This window comes from Bacillus rossius, chromosome 2 (assembly GCF_032445375.1).
Source record: "Bacillus rossius redtenbacheri isolate Brsri chromosome 2, Brsri_v3, whole genome shotgun sequence".
Taxonomy (NCBI): Eukaryota; Metazoa; Arthropoda; class Insecta; order Phasmatodea; family Bacillidae; genus Bacillus; species Bacillus rossius.
Window position 1 is genome coordinate 109848690 of NC_086331.1, and position 26505 is coordinate 109875194.

Here is a 26505-nt window from a genome sequence, read left to right on the forward strand (position 1 = left end):
CCCCGAAGACAAATTTTCCTCATAGTAGGAAATACTAGTCTATGTGTTCTTCTACATTGAAGGAGATTAAAAGAAATTAAATTATTAAGGTTATGGCTTCTATTGGTATAATATCTATCGATTATAGTAATAAAACGTAGGCGTAAAAAATTTACTTTAGACAATAAAATATTTAATTTTCTTAGCCAAATAATTGGCAAAGTGCACTTTCCTTTGATTTGCAAGAAACTTATTTTGATCTTGAAACGTATTATACATTTAAATTTATGAATCATTTTGTTCAATCAGTAAAATAAGTAGTTATAGCTATTATTATTTACGTTTACTTAAGGAATTGTCATAAAACAAATAAATATATATAAAATAACAAACATTTGTGGATTATTACATCGTATAATTACGTAAGCATTCAATAGCTCACACGTACACTTGTATTTGGTGAAGATAAGATTTTAAATATGATGAGAAAATTTACGTCATTCTATTAATATATAGCTTATGCATATATGTTTGATTTCTTCTAAGATAAATAGTCCCTAGCTGAAAATTTAACATGACTTGTGACGCGACTGGCAGAGCAAAGTGTGCCAATCACAGCCCTCGGTACTTATCTAGACATACCTGGTCTATGCACGCGGCATGCTCAGACACAGTCCTTGCAGTTGGACCAATCCACAAATAGAGATTTCATTTTGTGATAGTGAGGACCGTTTTCAACAAGCTTACGAAAAAGTTTGCTGGTCACTTTAGGACTCTTTCAACATATGCAATCGTACACTCGCGGTTTATTAGAAAAAGAAAAACAGGGAACCAATAAATTAATCACAGCATATTTGCAGTCCATGAAAGCTATCCTTTATAACGTTCGTAGGTGAGCATACGTCTGGGTAGGTAATTTAATTAAGTAAGGGTGCAACACGTAAAATGAAGCTAACCACCACGTTATTTAAAGATAATGTCTAACAACGTGTTAAAAACATTACCACCACACATATTCCACACTACAAAAAATATAGCTACCAGTGTTTAGTTTCATTTTGAAAAATACGGAACTGCTGGGTCAGGCAGCAGCCCACAGTGAACGAGTGTCGCGTGACTTGCAACGAGCGTTCGATGAAGGAAAAAAAAAGTAGCCAGTAGAAAGCCAATAGACGTGTTCCTCGCTGGTCACAGCAAAGTCCACGAATGTCTATGTTTTCTTCCTCTTAAATTTAGAGTGAACTTGTTCTGCCTTTGTATTATGTTATCCTAATCATATGTAAATTAATTCGTTCATTTGTGGGGATTTTTATACTATTTTTCCCTGTGCTCTTATGTGTGTGCCCTGGAGTCCTTCTATGTTTATTGATGTCATGGACTGTGAGAAGAGACTAAAGAAAACGTCGGGTATCGCAACGTGTATTTATTTATTGTTCTATTGTAAATTGTATCTATATATATATAGTTTTCTACTGTTTTGTAAATAAACAGAAATTATAAAGCCAAAACCACGAGCGCGCGTTCACCTGAAGAGCTGTTTCGAGCAAACAGTCGCGCCCGTCCGGGGCTCTGCTGGCCACACGATCCGAGCAGACTCGAGCAGACTGGAGTAGATTAGAGTAGACTCGAGCAGACTCGAGCAGACTGGAGTAGATTAGAGTAGACTCGAGCAGACTCGAGCAGACTGGAGTAGATTAGAGTAGACTCGAGCAGACTCGAGCAGACTGGAGTAGATTCGAGTAGACTCGAACAGACTTGAGCAGACTCGAACAGACTTGAGCAGACTCGAGCAGTCTCGAGCAGACTCGAGCAGACATCGGGCGCACCTCGCGTCTTAACGCCTGGACGCGAGGGTCCAGCGCCGGCTCCTGCGGTATAGGCTATCTGCATACTCGTATTTTAAAAAATAAATAATTTTCCCGTTGTATGTTTAGGTTGACTTGCAGTACAAGTTTTGAAAATTCATCCCCTTTTTTTTTACAGCATACATATGTACAAAACACGATAAACCAATCGCGAAAAGCATAATTTGACACGCTGAAACGTGTTTGCAAAAATGAATCAGTTTAGCGAAGAACTGGACAAGGTAAATATAGGAAAAAAAACTTTTGCCAATAATAAAAAGACAGCATTTGCTAACTTGTAGGGCATGCAACTGAAGAAAAAAGCGATAGGATTTCCTTGAATGAAGGCTAAACCGTAGAATATTTTTGGCAACGTATTTACATTTTACTAGCAGCTATTAAAATATATAAACATTTTTAAACGCTGTTTCCCATGAACCGACGAAATTTCTTCTATATTTGTTAATGAAGTAGTTAAATGCACAGAAAATGCACTATTTTGGTATGCATAGTAGATTATCCATACAATAAATCTTCCATTCTATGTTTAGAAAATTTACCAATTATCTTTACAGTACACATACAGGCCTCATAAATTTAGTTGGTTGTGTCGTCTACAACTAGATAATGACCAACACTTTTGCTGTCATGTTTTTATATACTGTATTCGATTTAATTTTTAAAAGTTGTTTGCCTGCTTCATTCATTTAAGAACCTCTAAGTTTGCCCAATTTTTTTTTTTTTTTTTTCAGTTTTACTGACATGACTCCTTTTGGCGGAAACATCTTCGTGTTAACACGTAGGAGCTTATTTGTGGTAATAGCTTATCTTGACTGGTTTCTTGTGTTATTTAATTGTTTGTCTCTTTTTTTTCGCGACAACGCAGTAGCGGAAGCTCTTGCCCATACGTTTTCGGGAAGCTACAAATACACGATTTATTAAACTATGAGAAAAGCTATCTCTAAACAATGTGTAGAGACCTGCAAAATTCGCAGATTCATTCGGTGATAGGCTAGAATTCAAACACATATATAATTTTGCTATTGGCTTACTGTTCATCTGGACGATTCTCAACCAGTTATAAACCATCAACTAAAGAAGAATCGAATCACAGACAAACCAGCTGAGACGACTTACAAGTCGGCAGCCAATGAACTTGCGTAATTTGCCCGAGTGTACAGGGGTATGTGCAGTCTATCCTGAAGGCCATAGAAACCGCGAATTTTGCAGGTCTCTAACAATGTGTAAGAGATGCCTGTCGTGGCTTGTGGGATACGATACTGGTTCACTCAGCGTCACATACACCGAGTGGGTATGCGTCTTGTGTCGAGAATGCCGCGCTGGACTGCAACACGCTATATCCCTGTGTCCCCACCATTTTTGCCCCCTCGGTCTTCGCCCACACGCACTGCCCCACGAGACTGCTGTGCTGGACTGTGCAAAACTCTATATCTACGTGTCTAAACCGCAATTTGCCGGCTCGGTCTTCGCCCAGATACAATGCGTCCCGAGATTAACGCGCTAGACAGCAACACTATATCCCGGTGTCTCCACCATCATTGGCGTGCTTGGATTACGCCCCCCACCACGCTAACACACGCACACAGCGCCCCGAAATTTCCGCGCTAAAATGCTAAATGCTATATATTTGTCTTCCTAACGTCACTGGCCGACTCAAACTTCACCCATACATAAATCCCCCCTCCCCCCCAAGACTTTTGAGCTGGCTAGCAACACACTATATCACCGAGTCTCCACCGTCATTGGTCGGCTCGGTCGTTGCCCCCCCCCCCCCCAACACACACACACACTGCGTCTCAAAATTGAAAAGCTGGACTGCACCATGCTATATCCCTGTGAATCCACGGTCATTGGCTAGTGTGTCTTCGCCCACATACAACGCGCAGTAAACATAGCTTGTGACCTCTTTCCATAATTATTAATTTAAAACTATTTAGAAGCTGAAAATATTTGTATCACTATACCAACAAACCAACATGTATTCTAGAACGTAGGTAAAGAATTGCTTAATTAAATTAACAAGCGCTGCTTATGATAAGCATGGAGAATGCAAATTGTATAAAATAATATTTCGTTACAATAATTCTAGGTACTTTTGTTTACTCGTATGATGTTAAAGAAAAATTAATTGGCCAGAATTTTCCGAATAATTGCTCTTCAAACAATTTAGTACCTATATTATACTTTTAAAGTAAGGAAGAAAACTGTTATTTATTTTAATCTTGTCGCTATCATAAATAAACTATGACCAACAACAGGTCTGTTTTGGCTTCACATAGCTTGATGTCCATGTTCAAACCCAGTCAGTAATAGAATAATTAAAATACTTCGTTACGTAAAAAACTCTATCAAATCAAATATGCATCAAAATGTATGAATATTGTGGAAAGTTTGCTACCAACACGCTCTCACGTATCACTTTGATTCCTTCATATTCTCTTCTTTGTCATTATTGAAAGACTATTTATGTAAATTTAATACCACACCTTTTTGCATATGTTGTTCTGCCGTGAACATTTTCAACAAATATTTACTAACTATAATTTTGTGTGTGTAAAAATTCGTGCAATATCCTTAATCACAGCCACTTGCCCGACCTATTGTTATAACAATTATATTACATTTAGGGAAAATGTTAACGGCAGAACAACAAATTAAAGGAAGGCATAGCGTTAAATTTTCAGAAATATCCATAAAATAATAATTACGTTAAAATTTAAAAATATCTATCAACATGGCACGTAGGACCGATCCCTAAGATATAGATACACCTGTATTCTGGGATATCAGCTGACATGGAAGAGCTTAAGTATTTACACACTTACATCATCGAACAAAATCATACAGACTGTAATAGAACCAAATTTTACAAATAAATGCAAACGAAACTCCTAACTAATTTTAACTTAGCAACTAACTATATAATATATATAATCACCCGAGACCTTGTTTATTAAGTGTAAAACCATATCAGAAATTTTTTTTCCCGTAATTGTCGTCGAAACCAGTTGCAACAATAAAATTATACTATCTTGTAACAGAACAAAAATAGCTCTGATCGCGTTCTGCGGTGCATTTAAGAATCCCACCTAACTAGTAATGATCATGATGATGTTATTAATAAATATATTTATAAATAACATTGCTAGAGACCTGCAAAATTCGCGGATTCATTCGGTGATAGGCTAGAATTCAAACACATATACCTCTTAGATAATTTTGCTATTAGCTCACTGTTCATCTGGACGAATCTCAACCAGTTACAAACCCTCAACCAAAGAAAGATCGAATCACAGACAAACCAGCTGAGACGACTTACAAGTCGGCAGCCAATGAACTTGCGTTATTTTCCCGAGTGTTCAGGGGTATGTGTAGTCTATCCTGAAGGCCATCGAAACCGCGAATTTTGCAGGTCTCTAAACATTGCGTTCCTTTCAGCAGCTGAACAATATGACAGGCCCTAAAAAATGTCATATATTAAGTCATTAATCATTTATTGAAATATTATCATGAAAATTCCAAACACACATGTGCCTTCACCGGGTTGTCGAACCAGCTCCTAACTGCCCGAGTGTTGTACAGTATGAGAGTGAAGACTGCGAACATAGCGCGCTCCGCAGACGGCGCTTCGCGTAATCGCGCAGCGCTAAGTGCCCACGTATCCACCAGTTACATTGCCTGTTGCTGTGATTGCCAGCCTCTACATGGGGTCGTATCGCCCGGGAACATTCTGGCTATTCGCCTATAGAGCCATGCATATTTCGCGAAAAGATTCCGAGATCAGTTATAAGTTAAAATGCTGTAGCATCGTCTGTGTTTCGTGATTGGGTGAATTCCTTTCAGGCGCATGTCGATTGTTACAACACCAATCACAGTAATTCAGTACGGAAGCAAACGCGTCCTATGTGGCTCGGTCAAATAAGGCAACGACTTCTCTCACAGACGGCTGCCAATCACAAGGGAGAAACCACTGTTGCGTGTATACATTGTTGCAGTCTAATAGGCGTTAAGATTTATTCGCGAAAAATGCCTGCCCCTAATCATAGGTCGTAAGAGAACATACAGCGTTATGTTTCATGGAAATGTTAACGCTTGTGAAGTAAAATAGGTGTATAGAAATTCTATCGTACCAGTTCTTTCAAAACAGGCAAGAATTTTTTTGCAACAAATTTCTCTGCCGCTGGGATGTAATTTTGACCGGATAGTTGCGCTCATAAAACATTAATGGTAAGTTCTTTGTAAAGTTCTGATTTCTATGGATGAGTTTTATCATACTTTTAAATTTTACCTGTGATTTTTATTTCGATGGTATCGTAAAATAAAGTGCTCGGAGATTTAATTTTTTTATGGAAAGAACAAAAAAACTACAGAATAAGTTTAGTTAGAAAATTACTGATGAACATGCCCCACATCAAATGTATGATTGACATTTTAAATCAATTTACAGTCTTAGAGCCGAGATAGTAGACTTCATTCCTTCCTTCGTATCATAAAAATATTAACAACAATAACCGACTTATCCTTCGCCACCGTAATCTCTACGTTAATGTTACAGTTAATACATTTATGCCATGCCTGTTCAAGTAGGTACTTCGTTTCTAAGCCATGGCTTAGCAAGCGAGCAAGGCGAGAAGGGTTTGGCATGGTATTTTTTAAACACCTCAAGCCCACTGAAACATTACAGCAAACAGTGAATTGTGTTGAGGGGACCGTCTGCAACAGCGAAGGAGCATTTAGGGCGACAATGGCTCGGTTGCCACGTGCCGCTTCGCCTCTACGCACATTGAAACTTGGAACAGGCTAATGTTAGGGGCATAGCTTAAATACCGCGAATGACCGCGAAAACACTTGGTTTGGCCGTTTTACCATTCGAAAGAAATATTAGCTTTCAAAGTAAATAAAAAGTTCCTGAATTGTAGTCGTGGTCTAAAAAAAAAAACTGATTTTTATTTTGATAAAAGATTTTGAATAAAGTCAGACTTCAGAGTATCTTATGCTCACGAAAAGATCAATTTTCTTACTTGACTGAGCGACAGTTTAAAACTTCACTCCGAAATATTAAACATCTCTGATTTGCTCGCTGACTTCTGAAAAGACCAGTCAACAAACAAGAGCTGCCGAGTATAAAATATCGGGGTACCTCACACACACGCAGTTGTTAGTATAGGTAACTGGTGGAATGACGTGCAACTGTGCGGTACAGCAGCTCTGAGCCACGTGGCCACACACACCGACCTGGCCCGAAGACGGCGCCTGCAGGTACGTTGTCACGTCGGGCTCCACCATGCAGCTGCGCAGCGTGTCGGGGATAAACATGGCAGGATGCACCGTGGCACGCTGCCCGCCGCCCGCGGCGCACGGGGGCTCGGCCTGGCTCGGGCGGCTTCGGGCGGCGCCGGAGTAGCTCGTCACGACGTGCTCGCTGTGGCGGCTGGCGGTCGACTGGCGCGCCGCCTCGGCGCGGCGGTCCGTGGGCGCTCGCGCGGGGAGGGGGCAGCCGCCTAGGCGCCGCCCCCTGGGCGGGGCGTGCGCGCCACGTGCTCGGCCATTCAGCCGCGCGCCGCCACAACAACAACAACAACACGGCGTGGTCCGCCGCTACCTCCGCGCGCCAGCCACGCCAGCGCGCGCTCAGCCCTGGCGAGCTGGTGCGTCGTGCGACATCCACTTCACTTGCATTATCTATGACTAGAGACCCGTGAATTTCGCGGATTCAATGACCTCCAGGATAGACTCCAATATCCTCTACACACTCGGGCAAATGCCAACTGTTCATTGGCTGTTGACTCGTGAGTCGTCTCGACTGGGAGGCCTGTGATTCGACATTTCTATGAGTGAGGGTCTCTAATTGGCCCTCAGTCCTCCAGATTAACAGAGAACCAATGGCAGAAGCAGCACTAAGGTATAATTATTTGAATTTTAGTATAACACGAAATGAATCCGCGAAATTCACGGGTCTCTATCTATGACTAGAGACCGGAAAAATTCGCAGTTTCAAAGGCCTTCAGAATGGACTGCACATTTCCCTGTACACTCGGCCAAATAACGCCAGTTCATTGGCTGCCGACTTGTAAGTCGTCTCAGCTGGTTTGTCTGCGATTCGTTCCTTCTTTGGTTGGAGGTTTATAATTGGTTGAGATTCGTCCAGATGAACAGTAAACAATAGCAAAATCATCTAAAAGGTATATGTGTTTGACTTCTAGCTTATCGCCGAATGAATCCGAGAATTTTTCCGGTCTCTATCTATGACTGCAGTACGTTGTATACGCCTTCTACGTGTATTGGTAGGGACTGGAAAAATTCGCGCTTTCAATGACCTCTAGGATAGACTCTAAGATCCTCTATGTACTTATGGAAATTACACTTGCGGATTGGCTACTAATCCGTGACACTTGTCAACGGGAATGCTTGTGATTCGCTGTTTGTTTTTTTTTTGTTGAGTATTCTTCATTGGCTTAGGGTCATTCAGGTAAACTGTGGTCCAGTCACTGAAGCAGCATGAAGTTGAACGAGTTTGGATTCTAGCCTATCGCGAAATGAATCCGCGATTTTTTCAGGTCTCTATGTATTGGGAAATACTTAGGGGCATGTATTTTTCGCGAAAATATCAGTATGCCCATTAGACTTCAACAAGGTATACCAAAACTAGTGGTTTATTCTTGTGATTGGCGGTCGTGTGCTTGAGAAGCCATTGCCTTATTCGACAGAGCCATTCAGGACATGTTTGCTTCTGCGCTGAATTGCTGTGATTGGTGTGCTGACAGTACACGTGTACCTGAAAGAAACTCGAGCAATCACGAAACACAGACGATGCTAAAGTGTTTTAACTCCCAGATAGTCTTGAAATCTTTTCTCGAAAAATGCATGCCCCTAGAAATACTGTATCATTTCGTGTTTATAAAGGTTTTTTGTTGGCAGTTTTCCCCAGCACTTTTATCATTTTCGCTCAAGTTAAGTCTGATTCCAACCGACAAACATCGGCTGCAGATTCATCAAGACAAATTACGCTGAAAACCTCCACACAGGTCTGGTATAAGTCTTTGAAGTTGAGGGTGAACAGCATTCTTACTGTTAATAAAAGAAAAAGTAGGGGAGACCGGGGATGGTTGTAACATTTCAACTTTGATGACAAATAACTACAAAGTTTTTTGAGTTTTAGTCAAACAAGTCATGGAAATAGAAAGCCGGTAATGTTATTTACGATTGATAACAGATAAAAAAGTATCTTAAGTGATACAACTTACAAAAATTTGTGAAAACTATGTGGAGGCAGAATGTTACAACCATCCCCAAGGCGGGGTTGATTGTAACAGTACTTGGAGTTGGTTGTAACAGCAATGAATTTTAATCAATAAAGGCTGTAGACTACATGAAAAGTAACATGGATAATATCTAAACAAAAGGATAATGTTCAAAACATACGTCAAGGAAATATTTGCTTAAAATACATTTAAAAAATCCGTATTTAACAAAAACATTTCAAATTTAGGCCTACCCTATAAAACAGAATTTTAATATTTACATAATTCGTCAGAAAAACACTTTCTCTGTCTGATGCATATATATTAATAATACACAAAGTATATTTCAATTATAAACTCATGGGATTTCACTTTAAATAAATCAAAGAAAATACAATTATAGCTAAATAAAATATTACAATGAAAACAAAGAAAAAAATTAAATAATAATGCGTCTGCAAAAAATTTTACTAGGCACTTCTTACTCGGATATTCCATCTGACATGCAGTTGAGACATATATTCCGCTTGGACTTCTTCGCACATTGAAAATGAGTCCATTGCTTGCAGTCCAAAGATTGTACCCACTCCTCCCCAGGTTTGCTTTTTGAAAATGGTTTTATGCAGACTAAACACAAACAAGCTTCGTCATAATCTTCCTCTTCAAATGAAGTTATTTGAATATCCTTCGTTATTTTTTTTTTCAAGTGTGCTCTTGCAGTAACTTTCTTCTTCTTTTCTATGTGGTCGTTCTTGGAAATTTTTCTTTTCTTGTATTAATTTTGGATAGCTTGCTTCTCAGGAGTATCTGTTAACACAGCACTCTTACGCTCAATCCTCTTCCTTGTTGTTTTCCTTGTTCCCGATTTAGGAAATGGTAGCACTATTTCAGGAGAAAATTTACGTTTTGATGTTATCACTTCAGAACCAGGTGATGTAGACTGCTTTACTGGTGTTGACGGCAAAGAACACACAATAACTGAAGTAGACCTAGGTGAAGTGGCCATTGGCCTAGAATACCCGTCAACTGAAGTGTTCATCTCTGCATTAGGCAACAAAGACACATTAGCTTGGGCAGCCTGTGTAAGTGTTTCAATCGTGGCCTTGCCGCGATCAGTTTTCCTCTTGGGATTTCTCATCTACAAATAGAAAAAAAAACATTCAAACATTTTAAACATTCTAACTGATTTATTCCCACGCATTTATTTCCAATATGCTGTTTGAAAAAATACATTCACTAAAATGTATTAAAATTAACTTTAAACAACGAAAAAACAACATCATGTGTGTTGCATTGTTACACCAGAGGGGCCGGGGCAGGTTGTAACAAAGATAATCCATTGTTAAAACCTGCCCCACACGACACCATTACCGAAAAAACCCTGTGTGAACAGAAATTTTCAAAACATTTGGAAGATAGAGCCAGGTATTTGTAAAGCACAATTACGTTATCCGACAACGTATTTTAAACATCATCATTGCTGCATTACACAAGAGACGGGAACGTAAGTTCGATGAAGGATGTAATTCACTTACCTTTAAAAAAATCAAATAATTTGATGTGGCGAACGTATTCTCCGGCGTAGGGCGTTGACCGTCACGTATAAACTGACTCATGAACAGGTACGTCGGTATGTAGAGACAGCTGTGCTCTGTTGAACCCTGAACGAACAATGTCGTCTGTTACAACCTACCTCGTGTTACAGCCATCCCCGGTCTCCCCTATTTAAGCTGGAACACTGAGCGAATAAATTATATTTAGTTAAATGAGGTTCTACAACCACCGCGAATTTTTGGCTGTAACAAAATTACTTCATTTAAATAATTGGGAGTCACTATTATTTTCCACATATGTTTGTGACATGTTTCTACCCACAGTTATTCCAATAAAATAATTTTTCTACAGCCACAAAATGTCTCAGTAATTTTATAACCTTAAATTAAATATAATCCTGACTCTCAGAGTTTTATCTTAAATACGCTCTCTATTAATTTCAATAAAAATGTTGTTCAGCTGCAACTTCAAACACATATATCACCCACCTCAGGAAGCACTTTAGACCATTATTCATACAGAGGTTTTCAGCTTATTTCGTATTGATGAACCGACAGCCAAAATTTGTCTGTCGAATTCGGACTCACGCTGTATAAGATGTTACCACTATTTGGTTTCAATTAAGCAGACAGGTGGATGTATCACTCTGGTTTCCCTCCATTGCTTCACAAGATAGTGTCCTACTAGGTGCGAACTATCTTGGAAACATTTAAATACTTGGTTAACATAAAACTAGGATGGATTTCTTGAAATGTGCAGACTATGCATAACCTATTGTAGAGTAGGCCTAACACCACAGCTGCCAGACTGTCAAAATAATTATAGTTTTTAATCGTAAACAAGTGAATAAAACGGTCAGAATATAACATAAAAACTGTCTTTTAAAGCAAAATAGTTTTTAAGTGGAGAAAAATTATTATTTTGGTTAGCAGCTCTTGGCGAAGAAAAGGAATTGTTGAGAGTTAGTTGGTTACAAGATGGCACTTACGTTAACCGTTTCAAAAATAGTTGTATTGTAATTTAAATATGTATATTTACAGTTTGTATGTAAAACGATTACTTTTTTACAAGTTTTTAATAACTTCCATTAGTTTCAATTCAAACGGGATACGTGAGCGGCATTTAACCAATAAGTTTAGATTCTGTTAAAACATTTTCACCGGAAATTTACAAATAAATCTAGTTATTAATTATCCAGGGGTATTCATAGATTAACGGATATCTTCCAAAGTTTACACGTGCTGAGTTTATTGAATTTGAACATAAACATGCAAGAATCATCTTGAATTAGACACTAAACCCTCAAAATCTCGTCAAGTCCACATCAAGAATACCTTCTTCCTGCCACGTGCTTGTTTACATTGTTTACCTTGTTTATAACGAAAAACAGAACCCTGAAGTCGGAATACAGCGTAGTCTATACGAAGATCCAGTTGAATGCAAATACGAAGAACCCTTAGTTTATTAGGGTGCAGTCTTCGATGGAAAATACATGTATTTAGTCTATACACCTAACATTGAATAAGTACCTATACTTTATTCCTTCCCGATTTTTAGGTAAAATATTCGTTATTGTGGTATATTATCGGTAATTTCTTTCAACTCAGTGGACCATTAAATTTTCTCCCAAAGCAAATTCTCGCGAACTCGGGTACCTACTCTGCTTTAGAAAAACTAATTGTAAATGGGCGTTCACAATCCACCATCTTGTGTTTGTAGATGTTTACATTTAATGTCAAAAGCGCAAAGTGGATTGCAGCAAAAAGTCAAAACTGTCAAGTTACACTGATAATATAGGTGCTTCTATTAACTGCTTGTAAATTCAAATGTTTTGTCTCAGTGGGAAAAAAATACAGTTGATGGGTTTTAAAATGAGTTATTTATCTGAAATTCCTGCCGTTTGATGCTACAAGATGTAAAGGTATCAAATAATGCCTTCATATATACCTATTTTGATCCGATATTCAGGCGAAGTTTAGAAGTGGTTTACAAATGTAATAATAATGACAAGTTATTTACACTTACATTCAACTTGCTTCTGTTGGCTTCATAGAAAGTTTGATTATCCATTATTAGTACTGCCTACTATTAATGATTGTTAGGTGCAGGAAATTTTCGCGAAAAAATCTGAACGCCTACTAGACTGCAACAAGGTATACCCACACCAGCGGTTTCTTACTTGTGATTGGCGGCCGTCTGCGAGAGAAGTCGTTGCCTTGTTTGCACGAGCCACTAATTACGAGTTTGCTTCCACACTGAATTAGTGTGATTGGTTGTTGTAACAATCGACATGCACCTCAAAGTAACTCACCCAACACGAAACACAGACGATGCTACAGTGTTTTAACTTCCAGCTACTCTCGGGATTTTTCCGCGAAATTTTCATGGCCCTAATGATTGTAATTGTTTCTATCTTGATAGACCATGTCGATAGTTTTAATCAAGATAACGAAAACAGTGATGCAAGTGAGAATCTCTGGTTTGGTTTGCAAATCATTTTTTTTTTTTTTTTCAATTTTATAGGATTTGTATTCACAATAGTCTGACAGGAAAAGATTTTAGAATAAAACTACAAATAAACATGGCACGTAGATACTAAACTAAGATTATTTTTGAGCTATGAACTCACATCCGCTGTTCAGCGATGTGTTTCTCGTATAACGAAATGGTCCCATTGACTTCAGACTGCGCAAATAGCAGATTCAATGCTGCGGTAATTTCAAAGGTTGTTTCAATGTCACACTCTAACCAAACTACCCTATGTAGTGATTTGGAAAGTATCTCCAAATACCTTGAATCGGAAAGACTAAATGAGTCTTTAACAGTTTACGATGTAGTTTCCACACTATGATTATACTTGTACTTTTATAATACGATTTTTTATATTTTATATCTATATTTTTTCTTCACGTGAACACATTTGCTGACATTAGGATAAAAAAAAAGTTTCCTATTCAGAAGTTCCTAAAGTTTAAAACATAAACTCTGGACAACACTTAAAAACACAAACTTACAATAATTTTGTTCAACCTTTTTTTTTCTTAAATCACTTCCCTCTCTGCGCAGTGAACATATTGTTTTGTTTTGAAAGTGATCTTGTGATAATGACTGAATTGCCCATGATAAGTATTTTTCAACACGTCACCTTACTCCAGCTGTGACTCCCGGAGCTCGATTCTAGAATCACTATTCTTGTCTTGTCGTGACTCCCGCTCACGACAAACCGACATTCGCCAGCATCGGTATTCTCTTGTGTAGAATAACACGGGTGGGCGACATCTAGACTCCCGCCTACTCGTCGTAGCCTCCGAGTGCTGCAGACTAGGCGGTACCAATACTGTTCAATGCTGGGAAACAGCGTCATTCTCTCCTGCTGTACCCACGAGCCGAAGCTGTCAAGATGGCGGATTCGCGCGTGTGGCAGAATGCACCCGTACACGTTCGTGTTTGTGGACGTCGGGAAACGTACCAAAAAGATTGGTGTATGAAAATCAAACTTTGTCACAGGGAATGCAGTTTACCAACGTAAATAATTTACAAATGAAATGACCACAACTTTAAGAATTCGTGATTAAACTAGCTTCATTACATTTATAAAGTAACGTATCATTGTTTTAGGTTACGTGTGTCTGTAGCACAACGGTAAAGATACGAGTGACGATAAATGACACGTGTAGGCCTGACTAACACGTGGATCAAATATTGTCATTACAATCCATGTTTTTAATTTTTATATACTTCATTATAGCATTGTATATATGCTAACTTATGCAAAATATGTTATTTATGTTATTTATTTGATTGCTGTAATGAATTTATTACATATTTATGCATGTTTGTTCTGTTATTTCATACTAGTTGAGTCCACAGAATTATTTTAGGTTTTAATTTAAATAAACAGTAAAAATTTAGTAATTAAATAAAAATTTTAATTTACCTATAATAACTTTGTGACAGAAAGAAATTTTAAAGAAGTTATATTCCATATATGATTGATAATGAAACGAACAATTCATAGGAATGCGATGTGGTTTCCTTTCAAATAGGAATTTATTTTATGATGAGGACTTGTCTTCGTTTAAACTCTGCTTCTTTCTAGATTATGACTTCAAAAATTAATGTTTTTTTTTTACAATGACTTAAAAAACTTCATAATATTAGTAGTATATATTAGTATGTCCTGGCACTGGGTGGTGAGTGTAGATTGTGGTTGGGTTCAAAGAGCGACCATCTTGACGTCACAGCGGCCATTTTTGGTGTCAAATTTTCTGAAAATTCCTCACAAATGACCAAAAAATTCTCAAATTGCCAAAAAAAAAAGTCCTTATTTCAAAGGGAAAATTTCCCGTTTTGAGGGAAAATTTCACGTGTCATTCCCCAAAAATGTCAGATGCTTTAAAATTACCCAAAATGGTTTAAATTCATCTTGGCAAGCCGCCCTTAAGCCACTGAAGCCATGACCTTGATCTTACCCACCATCGTTGCAATTTTCTTTACGGCTGCCATCTTGTAAAGTAGTAATATTTAAGCTAGAAAATCGGGAAACTTTTAAAATTTATAAAAATCTAATTAATATAATTTTATGCCATCATTGCAATTTTCGTTATGGCCGCCAACTGGAAAATCCGTAAATATTGTAAAAATAAATATATAATAAGTTTTAATAAAAAAATCTGATTTAGCTATTTTGAAAATTATGACGTCACAGTTAAATTTTCTTTACGGCCACAATCTTAAAATACTGTAATTTTTAGCTAGAAAATTGGGAAATATTTTAAAAATTATAAAAGTTTAATTAATAAAATTATAAAAAACTTACTTATTCATGGATTCCTAGGTTCAAACCCAGCAGGTCATTCGATTTAAACTGGCGATGGCTACTTCACACACGGAAGCCACCGGCAGACTAACCACCCACTACTGATTCCAAGGCTATCACATCAGCCAGTATGACGTCATGGCGGCCAACTTGTTATCGCCTGGTGGAGGCCGTCATCTTGGATCCGACATATTGTTTTTGTCTACTAGAGTGCGCCGCTGTCATATTAGTCTAATTTGGACTCGCTTACTCGCTAGAGTACAGTATTATTTATAACCTTGCCATCTACCATCTTGTCGGCCGTTCTACCGCAATATTGAATTTCTGTAATTTTTTTTAAACTAGAAATTCGGGGAAAATACCAAAATTCATAAAAAAATCACTCATTAATTTACTGATTGATTCGGTCGATTACAGTGCTTGGTTCGATGCCTGAGCAATACAAAAACAATATGATTTCAAGTTAAAAAACTTATTTAATAAAACAAGTGAAGAATCCTAAAAGAGGCTTAAATTCATCATCTACCAGCCTCCAGTAAGACGATGATGACATAGTGACCAGCATCTTGGAAATTCGTAATTATTGACTTAGAAATTCGGGGAAAATTTTAAAAATTATCAAAAAATGAGCAATTAATTTACCGATTGATTCGATTGGTTCTTGTCCGTGGTTGGATACCCGGCATTACAGAGTTAATTAAATTGGTTAATTATGTATCAAACAGTCTAAGGTCTGGGATACAATAACTGAAAATCATCAAAATCACATGAAACAGCAAGACAGAGTATAAAGGCGTTAGCACACGCCAAGTGCCAGTCACTCATGTGGTAAGGAAAACGTTGTCGATACCCACCCGCCTGCTTCGTATTTTATTTTTGCCTTGCGTAGAAAAATAACTTCCAATACATGTGAAGTACGTACGACTAGTAAAAGTACCTGAATACAAGCATGTTAACCACAAATATTTTAAAAAATTCTCAATGCTGAACTGAATTGCTCCTAATTGGATGGCGAGAAGGCAATGCTCCTGTTAGTGTTTCACTAGGCCGCCCTACTTCCAACAAGGCCTCAACAGGAAGTATAAGATCCAGGCGCACATGACTGAAACCTCCCTAAACAAGCACCCGTGCGCGCACAAATGCTGCTGTTAGTGTTTCTTTACGCCACCCTACTTACAACAACGCCTCAACAGGAAGTATAAGATCCAGGCTCACATGACTGACACCTCCCTAAACAAGCACCCGTGCGCGCACAAATGCTGCTGTTAGTGTTTCACTACGCCACCCTACAGCCAACAAGGCCTCAACAGGAAATATAAGATCCAGGCGCACATGACTGACACCTCCTTAAACAAGCACCCGTGCGCGCACAAATGCTGCTGTTAGTGTTTCACTACGCCACCCTACATCCAACAAGGCCTCAACAGGAAGTATAATATCCAGGCGCACATGCCTGACATGCCTAAACAAGCACCGGTACGTGCAGCAATGCCTCTGCTAGTGTTTCTCTAGGCCGTCCGGCTTCAATGATTCTTTGGTGGGAAGTATAATAATCAGGTGGGCGTGAATGCCATCTGTCTCAACATTGCGGGTGGAACATTAGAGTTTTCCAATTTATAGAGGTACAAGTTGTTTTTAGAAACTGTAAAAAATAAGCTTTTGTAATTGCATGTTTCTACAAATGGTGTATACCATCTGTCCGAATTTCCACTTCTCCGAGCTCCTTTTGTTCAAACGACCACTTGTCCGAGTGACTACTTCCGCGAGCGACCATGTCACCGAGTTTTGAGGGGTAAATGGTATCTCTCACATGCCTTCCCACTCCCCCCTTTTCCCTCTATTGGAGTCAATGAGCACACAGGTGTCTAAAAGTGAATCAGTGGTAATATATTTATTTTGATTTTTACAGCGAGATAAACGAAAACAAGATCGCGTCGCCTCCGTACATAACGCAACTAGGTGGCAAGCAAAAAATAGGTTATCGTACTTTAAAATTTAAAACAATTAAAATAAAGGAATGAAAATTTAGAGTGAAAAAATATATATTATTCATAAACAACAAAATGTGCCAAAACTGGTATTTAACATGCTGACAAATCTTTCTTGGATCCCAACTCACAAATGTGATGTGTTATTGAACATAGCTTCCAAATATATCCAAGTATTAGTAGGTAACCATTTTATTTCATGAAATAAAAATGTTATTTAAATATATTTACTATCACACAAAATACTCAGATACAAATTACTACTTATACATGTGTGCGAGATAAGTAGAGCAAGTTCGATAATGTTGTGACATGTAGCGGCATCTGTTGGCAAGAATTGGAACTACTTGCAACAAGTTTCTTGCATGATATAAATTAATTCCCGCTGACGAAATATTAAAATGTGCACATATAAGATCGATAATATTGCCGAAAACTTTTCGAAAGTGAGAGTGATCGACACTGGTTGGCTAATTTTCTGCTGGACATATGGAAGAAGATTATTATGATATATCAATAGTAGTCACCGTGTTTCCAAAGGCAGTGACGTCAACATCTCCATATAATTATATATCTGTACTGTGAGATTTCGCACACTAAAACAAACAATGCCTAATGTCATTAGAAACGCAATTGTGCAATGAGCCCATTGCATAAAACGCTAAGTTGTGGTAAGTGTGGCTTTCAGTTTGGATTAACAGATAATTTAAAAAATACACATCAAAACCTGCGAAGGTACAATTTTTTCGTCTACTGATGAAAAGTCATTGTTTGGACCGAATGTATGCGGAAATAGTATAAATCACCACACTTGGACATCTGCAACGCCTGCATTGAAAGCTAATGAGATTCCAGCATCGAAGAAACAGAAACAAGTTAAGGTACTACACGAAGAAAATGATGGCAAGTTTCCTAAGATGAGTCATGAAAGATTTGACCTTACAGAATTCTCTAGTTGATTGTATGTTACGCAGGTTGAAGGATTAAATAATAATACTGGAAATTATGACAACAGCAGATTTACAGACAAACATTTTTAAAAATTTTAAGATACCAAAAAAAGAAGATTGAGATAAAGCGTTGAGACCAAAACGATGAAAACGACACGTTAAAATTAATTATTCTGATCAAGCTTGTGATAATCACTGGGACGATGGCAATAGTGACTTTGAGGCTGGTATTAAAACGAAAGTCTTCAAAGATCTGAATTATAATAGTAATAATAAACATGCAAGAAAAATGAGAGCAGCAGAAGAGATTGATTACACGTCACTAGAAGATGATAACATATACATATTGTCTGAGAATGCTGCTTGCTTCGCTTAGGTCAGGAAACTATTCACACATCAATAAAGCAGCCTCCATTCTCAAAGAACTGAGGGATGCTGCTGCTACATACAATAATTACTTGTTTTACAAGCATGGGTATACAGTTGAAAAATAAATTTTATTTTGGATTTCAAAAATTATTTTTTTATTTTTAGAAATATAATGTACATTACTTAGGTACATATACTTATTGAAACTTTTCTTTTAATATTTTATTTCAACAGCATAAAGAAAAGGAACAAGTTTCCAGACTACATGCTTGTAATACCTACCTCTTTGGGACTAACTGTATATCTATGCATTTTAATTTTGTGTCATGATTTGCAATCTATTTTCTGTGTGTTTAGCAGATATGTGTACATTGTTATAATCGAAATTTCAGTCATTTGTATGTTAGATATGAGATATTGTGCTAACTGTGGTATGGAAAAACGTTTTAGCCTCCAGTTAAGTTAAGCAATCGGATTGGTTGGAAGTGTCAGCTTGTTTGACGCAATATTCAAGTGATATGTTAACTCATGTTATTGGCTGGCATTGTTTGAAAAATTATGTGTTAGTGAACTGGGAGGTAGCGGTTAAAAAGGAGGCCCTTCTACCATGTTGTAGGAAGAAGGTATAGAATTTGGCTTGGCCCATTTTAAGGCCTAAAGGATAAGTAAGCCATACATCCAAGTGAAAGACTATTAATATTAAAGCCAAAATAGCCTAAAAGTAAAACTGATATTAAGTTTTTGCATCGTAATTATTACTTGGAAGATATTCAATTATAAAATCGGTGTTAATGGTCATAGCCATTTTGGTTTCTTCTGGGTGAGTTGAACTGTTCACCAAGTGAAGTTACATAATTATTTTGGCTGCCTAGACCTACCCTAGTGTAAGACTTGATTTTTATGTGATTGTTGTAAGTGATCATTCCAGGAATACAGATTTTGTGCCTGAAATTAGATTTATGACCCACAAAACTTTGATTAAAAATTAGTCTGCAATATCTAAAAGCTAAAACCAGAGGTAAAACAATGCGATTAAAGGAACGCTGCTTTTCCAACGAGCATAATTTTCATATTTCGCATTGTTTTAACTCTGAGAATTAAGACATGAAATCAAGCGCCGAAAGTTAACTAAATTAGTTTAAGAACAATATTAACCAACCATTGAACTTTTGAAGTTTTGAGCACCAGTGTAACTTACGAGCTAAGTAATTACTATATTCTTGATTTTATTAAGGTGGAAGGAATTGTTTTCAAACCACCAAAAATATATAGTATAATTTTTAAAACTTATAAGTATATTCACGATAACAGTGTACCAACATACATTGTGTATGTTTGTTTTGGTCAGTATATGTGTTTCGTGCCGTTAAAAAAGATAGTAAAAGCCACAGAGTTGTGTCGTATCTTTGGATGTTTATACGGAGTGTTACAAAAGCAGTAAGACAAAATACAACTAAAGGTAAGGAAGGTGACACAACACCACACTATATATATATATATATATATATATATATATATATATATATATATCCGCTATGTACTATATTTCACACAAATACAACACAGACTGATAACACTTCACAGAGTAAATAGATAACCTACATAATATTCCAATGATTTCTGAGACTAAGTTCTCGGTATACTACTTCTAACTTAAAGATGTAAAAGTCACACCAATGACTAACAAAATAGAGTCATTCTAGCAATCGGGGAAAGTTAGAGCAAATTACAACTGAAATCAGTTGGAGCCATTGAAAATGGCACCATTGAGGGCAGATGGTGCTGGATACTATCGTATCCTGTGATCGTACCTACAGATCGCATCCTACTGATAGGATCGTATCCTACCATACCCTACGATCGTATCCTACTGGTGGAACATATCCTACTGATGGGATCGTATCCGCTGTACTCGTTAAGTCTTTATCTTTACTGGCTATACGCTGAGACTATTGCTGCCGTAGATCTCGTAATCGACTTTCTCTCCTTTTACGACAATCATTAGCTCGTTGAGAAATAATTTACGTTCTCGTAAAACATTTGAACTGTATGATATCTCTAATCCCATAATTTCACAGATTATTTCAACACATGTAACTTTCGCATCGCAATTTTGTGAGTCATTGGCTGTAATTCTTGATTGAAAATACGGCTGGGTCAAAAATTAATTATAGCATTTTAACTGTCAGAATAATTTTAGAATTGCAAACTATCGCCTGAATTTTCAGGTTCTTCTTGACATCTCGAAGAATAAAGTTATCATTCTTTGGTTTTCAAGGACGTCCTCCAGGCATATTGATACGCACGCACGCTTTGTTAAAAATACTTATGTTTTGCTAAAGGAAAACTAAATCATATCATTATTGGCTTCTTATAGTTCTATCAAACTAATCGTAAAAAGTACACTAATACTTATTATAGCAAAGATTCGTGTACATAGTCTACCAAAACAACTGCTGCAGATGAAGGTGTGTTCCATTTATATAGTCTATGTTTGAAGTGACACAAATGGAGGTATTAGTCTTCTTACCTGCATTGTGACTCACACACTTGCATATTATAAATTCTTTTATAATTAAAATATATATTTCGCTTAAGTTAGTTTTCTATGATATAGCTACCTTCTCAATTTTATACATATCTCTTTTCTGTTGCGTTTACATATTTATAACTAAAAAAGTATGTTAAAATGATTTTTCCTTCAGTCGAAACCTACCTGGATCAAGTTCTAGCCCACGAAAACACTGTTTCGTAAATATTACCGAAATCTTCAAAACTGTTTTCAAGAATTCCAGTAGAGTTTTTAGTTTAAAAGTATAATATAATAAAATTATGAAGCACAGCTGCTGTTTAGTGTCACAATTAGGTATATTTCGGAGAAAGATAACAAATTTTAGCCTTTACTAAGGGGCGACTTCCGGAAAATATTTAGTTAGTTTTTCGTTTCGTGGTCCATATACCCAAAACCATCGTCAGTTCAAAAGATTATAAATAAATTTGTACATACCTGTATCATAATTTTATGGAAACGATAACTATTGCAAAGTTGCCCAAATCACTTCCAAACTGATACATGAAGTAAAGTAATATAAAATCTCGGTCGAGTTCGTTAATGGGCATAATCCGACCAAAAGGGTACAAATGGGAAATTTTTTTTGAAAAACAGAAAAACTTTTTAACTACCTTAATATTATAAATATCGTATCCGTATACATATATTATAATTTGTTATAGAAGATGTAATAAACAAAAATGTTTGTCATAATAATTTTTATACGACCACCTATTACTCCAAGGGGTGAAAAAACAACGGTTGGAAGACAAAAAAAATTATAATTCCTTGTATGTACACCCTTAAATAAGTTCAAATTGTTTGTGAACCCTATAAATATTATCTAAAACTTTTGTCTGAAACAATTTTCGATGAGATGTACCATTGCTGCAAGGAGTTAAAAAAACAGGGGTTGAAATCAAAATATAATTATAATATCGTACCATGTTCACTACCAAATCCATTATTATTTATTTTAAAACTTCTATTATCTACATTTTTGTCTGAAATAATTTTTATACGACCAACCATTACAACAAGTGGTGAATAAAAAACAAGGGTTAAGAAACAAATTCATAGCTTCCTTAGCAGGCACGCTATCAAAACCGTTAAAATAGTTTATAAACCTCATAAATAATTTTATTAAACTGTAATGTAAAACTATTTTTGTACAACTATTGTTGCTACATGTGTAAAACCAGGGATTATCTGTATCAATTTATTGTAAAATTACTAAACATTAATTTAAGATTTTGGCTGAAACAGTTTTTGGTAAGGCGTTGCAAGTTTTTGCAAAGGGTTGAAAATTCATGAATTTAAAAAAAGTGTTTTCAAAAACTTCATTTCTACCTACACTATCGAATTTGTTGAAACTGATTGCAAACCATCTAAACAATATCTGAAACCTTAATCCAAAACAAATTTTTATACGCCCACTTATTATTCAAGGAATTAATATAGTGTTTTAAGGTGAAAAAATTCATAACTACCTTAGAAGACATAGTATGAAGTTGGGTTTCAGTTACTTCAAGCTGGATGCATTGTATTAAAAAAACATTCGAATTATTTTCGCTGCATGGACTATGAAAAAAATATATAAGCGATCAATTTGGAATATTGGAGGTCATATCGGATTTTATGTAGACCTATATTAAGTTTTCAAAATGTTTCAGAATCTTCAAAATGTTCCAGTACATTCTAGAACAAACGTGTATTTAGAAACCTAACTGCGCCTGTAGGTTGTACCGATAGGGATTTCTTTTTGTGTTCACTTAGCATCAAATTTGCAAATATGTTCAAGTGTAAAGAACATGAATTTATTACAAAATAAATTGTACTTTACTACGGGACTAATATATAATTTTACATTTACAGTATAACAAATAATATGCAGATCTTCAAAGGTAAAAGCGGTTTTGTTCGCCAATCATCAGCATTTACATTTACCATATTTACGTTTACATTCGGACACATTCCAACAGCTGAAATTATGTAGAAAGATAAAAGCTGATCTAAAAGTACACTAATTTTATGAAGATCGTTCTAATCTCTGTTTGTGTAATATGGAGATAAAAAAACTCTACCTTAAGAAATAAGCTCGCCGATCTCCGTGACGTAGTTGAATGCACGTCGGCTTTTAGTGCAAGGGGTATAGGAGTTCGAGAAAAGGGTAAAGCCTGAGTGTAAAATTGTATTTGTCTTCATTAGTCACAACGCTATCATATAATCAACTAATTGTCATGTAAAAATTAATTTCAACCTTGTCATAATGTCATAAAAAGATTAAACATTTGAAATATATTTTTTTAAAGCTCGATTTAAGTCGTGTCTTGAGACATAAATGTAAATTCCACCTTAAACGGGACCCTACTTACGTTGATAATGTGTTACGCCCGAGGGTATGCTCTCCGGGAGACTAGGGCGTGCCTGCCCGACTTAGTCGCTTTATGTACGTAATTATAAGAGCGGTTAGTTTCGGTAGCCCCCTCCTAGTGTGAGAACTTATATCGCTGATTAGCGGCCTATCTGCCGTCCTGGGATTGGGTGTCAAGGAGGAGGCAGGCCAGAGAAAGGTTGAGCGGGTGGGAGACACCATCCGCCCCTCAAAGCTCGGAGAGTTGGACGCTCGGAGAAGTGGTCACTCGGACAAATGGTCCTTCGAGCAGAAGGAACTGGGAGAAGTGGTTATTAAGATAAGTGGACCTTCAGATCAATGGTAGGCCCCCGTTACAAATAGGACTCTCACACAGATTTATTAAATTTTCTTAGGTTATCGAGTTCATCTTTAACTTCTTTTGGAGCTCACAAAACTGCAGAGAAAGGCAAAGTTTCCCATCACTTGCATTATAAAACTAATTTCTGATTGATTATATACAATTCTGTAGCGTTATTTATTCCTAAATTTATACAAAACGAGTTTCGACATTATATAAATACACACAGAGGGTAGGTTTATAAATGTCGTAAGAAATAAACACCAACATTACATCATATCAACACTGGCCAATGTTTCCAGATAATATGTATTAAAAGATCGAGGAAATAATGTTTTAAACAAACGTCTATCTTATGCTAAAAATGTGGAAACAAATTGGCAAAAATTGCATGCTTATAGTGTTGTAGGTGTTTTTGATAGTGCAGGTGTGTGTGAAGGTGTATGTGAATGTGTGTTTAGAAATCAAAAGGGTCTATAAATATTTAGAATCAGATTTGATTTCCCAAAACAGTAAAACTTTGAAATAAATTCGAAGCAATAAAAAAGAGCAAACGGCTTCATGTGGCACATGAATGGAAAATACATGTATCATTCTTAAAAAATCAGAAAAAATGTTTTGAAACTAATAGTTGATTTAACGTACTAAGGTAAACCAAGGTAACAAGACAGAGCCAATAAATAAACCTACTAGAGCATGGAAACCAGAAGGAGCTAGGATGATAACTGCAGTCTCCCTCCAGACGGAAACAGTGCATAATAGCCAGGATGTCCACAAACCATCGACACAGTAGCCTCTACCTCCAAGGTCCGCACAGACACTAATGTCTGCATTATCCCTCCAGTCGCAGGAAGAGCGCATATTAGACAGGGTGTCCACTCACCAATGAACCAGTAGATTCTGCTTCCAAAGTCTGCATAGACACCAATTTCTTCCGTCTACCTACATCTGTAGTCACAGTGCACACTTGCTAGGAAGTCCACTCACCATAAATAACAGAAAACCGACACTGATGAATGTCGTCTCCACCCAGTTGCAGTCACAAAGACTACTAGCCAGGAAGTCCACTCACCATTGAACAGTAGCCTCTGCTTCAATGGTCTGCACCCACGCTGACATCTGCAGTCTCCATCCAGTTTCAGTAATAGCGAAGATTAGTCATGTTGTGTATTCGCCATCTATACAGTATCTTCTGCCTCCCATGTCTGGACCGACCTTGATGTCTGAGGTCACACTCCAGCTGCATTCACAGCGCTCACTAGCCAGGTTGTCCACTCACCATCGTCACAGTAGACTCTGCCTCCGTGGTATGCACCGAAACTGATTTCTACAGTTTTCCTTCAGCTGAAGTCACAACACACACTAGCCAGGTGTCCACTCACCATCTACACAGTAGCCTCGGCCTCCACGGACTCTTCTGGCGATGTTGTCTGACGTCTTCCTTCAGCTGAAGTCACAGTACACACAAGTCAGAGTGTCTACTCACCATCGACACTGTAGCCTCCGCCTCCATAGTCAACACCACCCCTGAGGTCTAAAGTCTCCCATTAGCTTATATAACAGCACACACTAAAAAAGGTGACCAACACTATCGACAGAGTAGCCTCTGCCTCAATGGTCTGTTGTTACCCTGATATCTGCAGTCTCCCTTCAACTGAAGTCACACCAGTAGTATGTATTGGGGCTACTGGCCCTGGCTTCTGGCTGTGGTGCCTGTGCTGGGTCAATGACCGATTGCTCTGACGTCACGGCGGTCATTTTGGACTCAAAAACTCCTCAAAATTCCTCAAAAATGACTTAAAATTACTAAAAAATTACAGTTTTTAGGAAAAATTTCTCTTTTTCTTCCACAAAAATTCAAAAATTAGGATTTCGAAAAACCTCAAAATACTTTTGCCTTAGAAAAAACACAAATTCCTAAAAGAGGCTTAAGCATCCATGTCTACAGCCTCCGATAAGCCTCTGACATCATCTAGGATTATGACATCACCGTTGCAATTTCCGTTACGGTCGCCATCTTGAAAATATTTATTTAATATCCGATTTAAAAATTATATTTTAAAATTTATAATAAAAATCAATTAATAAAATTTTAATAAAAAATATTTAAAAAACATACTTTTACGACATGGAGCTCAGAGCTACTGGCAGACTGACTTCCCCCACCACTTATGTCAAAGTATATATATCGTCACCTAGTATGACGCCATGTCCACCATCTTAAAAATCCGTAACTTTAATGCTAGAAAATCGGGAAAATTTTTTAAACTTAATAAAAAAATTAATCAATCGAATTGAATAATTAAAATGTAATAAAACCATTACTTAAAAAAACACTGTTGCACTTATCGTTACGGTCGCCATCTTGGATTATATAAATGTTGCATGTTTCGTTACGACCCACCCTCTTGGTTGAGTACGATGTCATCGTTACACTTTACGTTACGTCCACCATATTGGAACCTATTAATGTTG

General features: G+C 37.1%; 1 protein-coding gene across 6 annotated transcripts in view; it reads right to left on the reverse strand.

The window, feature by feature from the left end:
- Window positions 1-26505, reverse strand: part of LOC134529603 (nuclear factor 1 X-type) — a 608051-nt gene that overhangs the window by 382892 nt on the left and 198654 nt on the right. For 2 of the 6 annotated variants that reach the window (XM_063363875.1, XM_063363872.1), the window contains exon 1: window positions 7080-7253. The exons of the other annotated variants lie outside the window; for them this stretch is intronic. In XM_063363875.1, the coding sequence (XP_063219945.1) occupies window positions 7080-7160 (81 nt within the window). In that variant the 5' untranslated portion in view covers window positions 7161-7253. Of the gene's footprint in view, window positions 1-7079; window positions 7254-26505 lie in introns of those variants that run through there. 6 annotated transcript variants of the gene reach the window in all.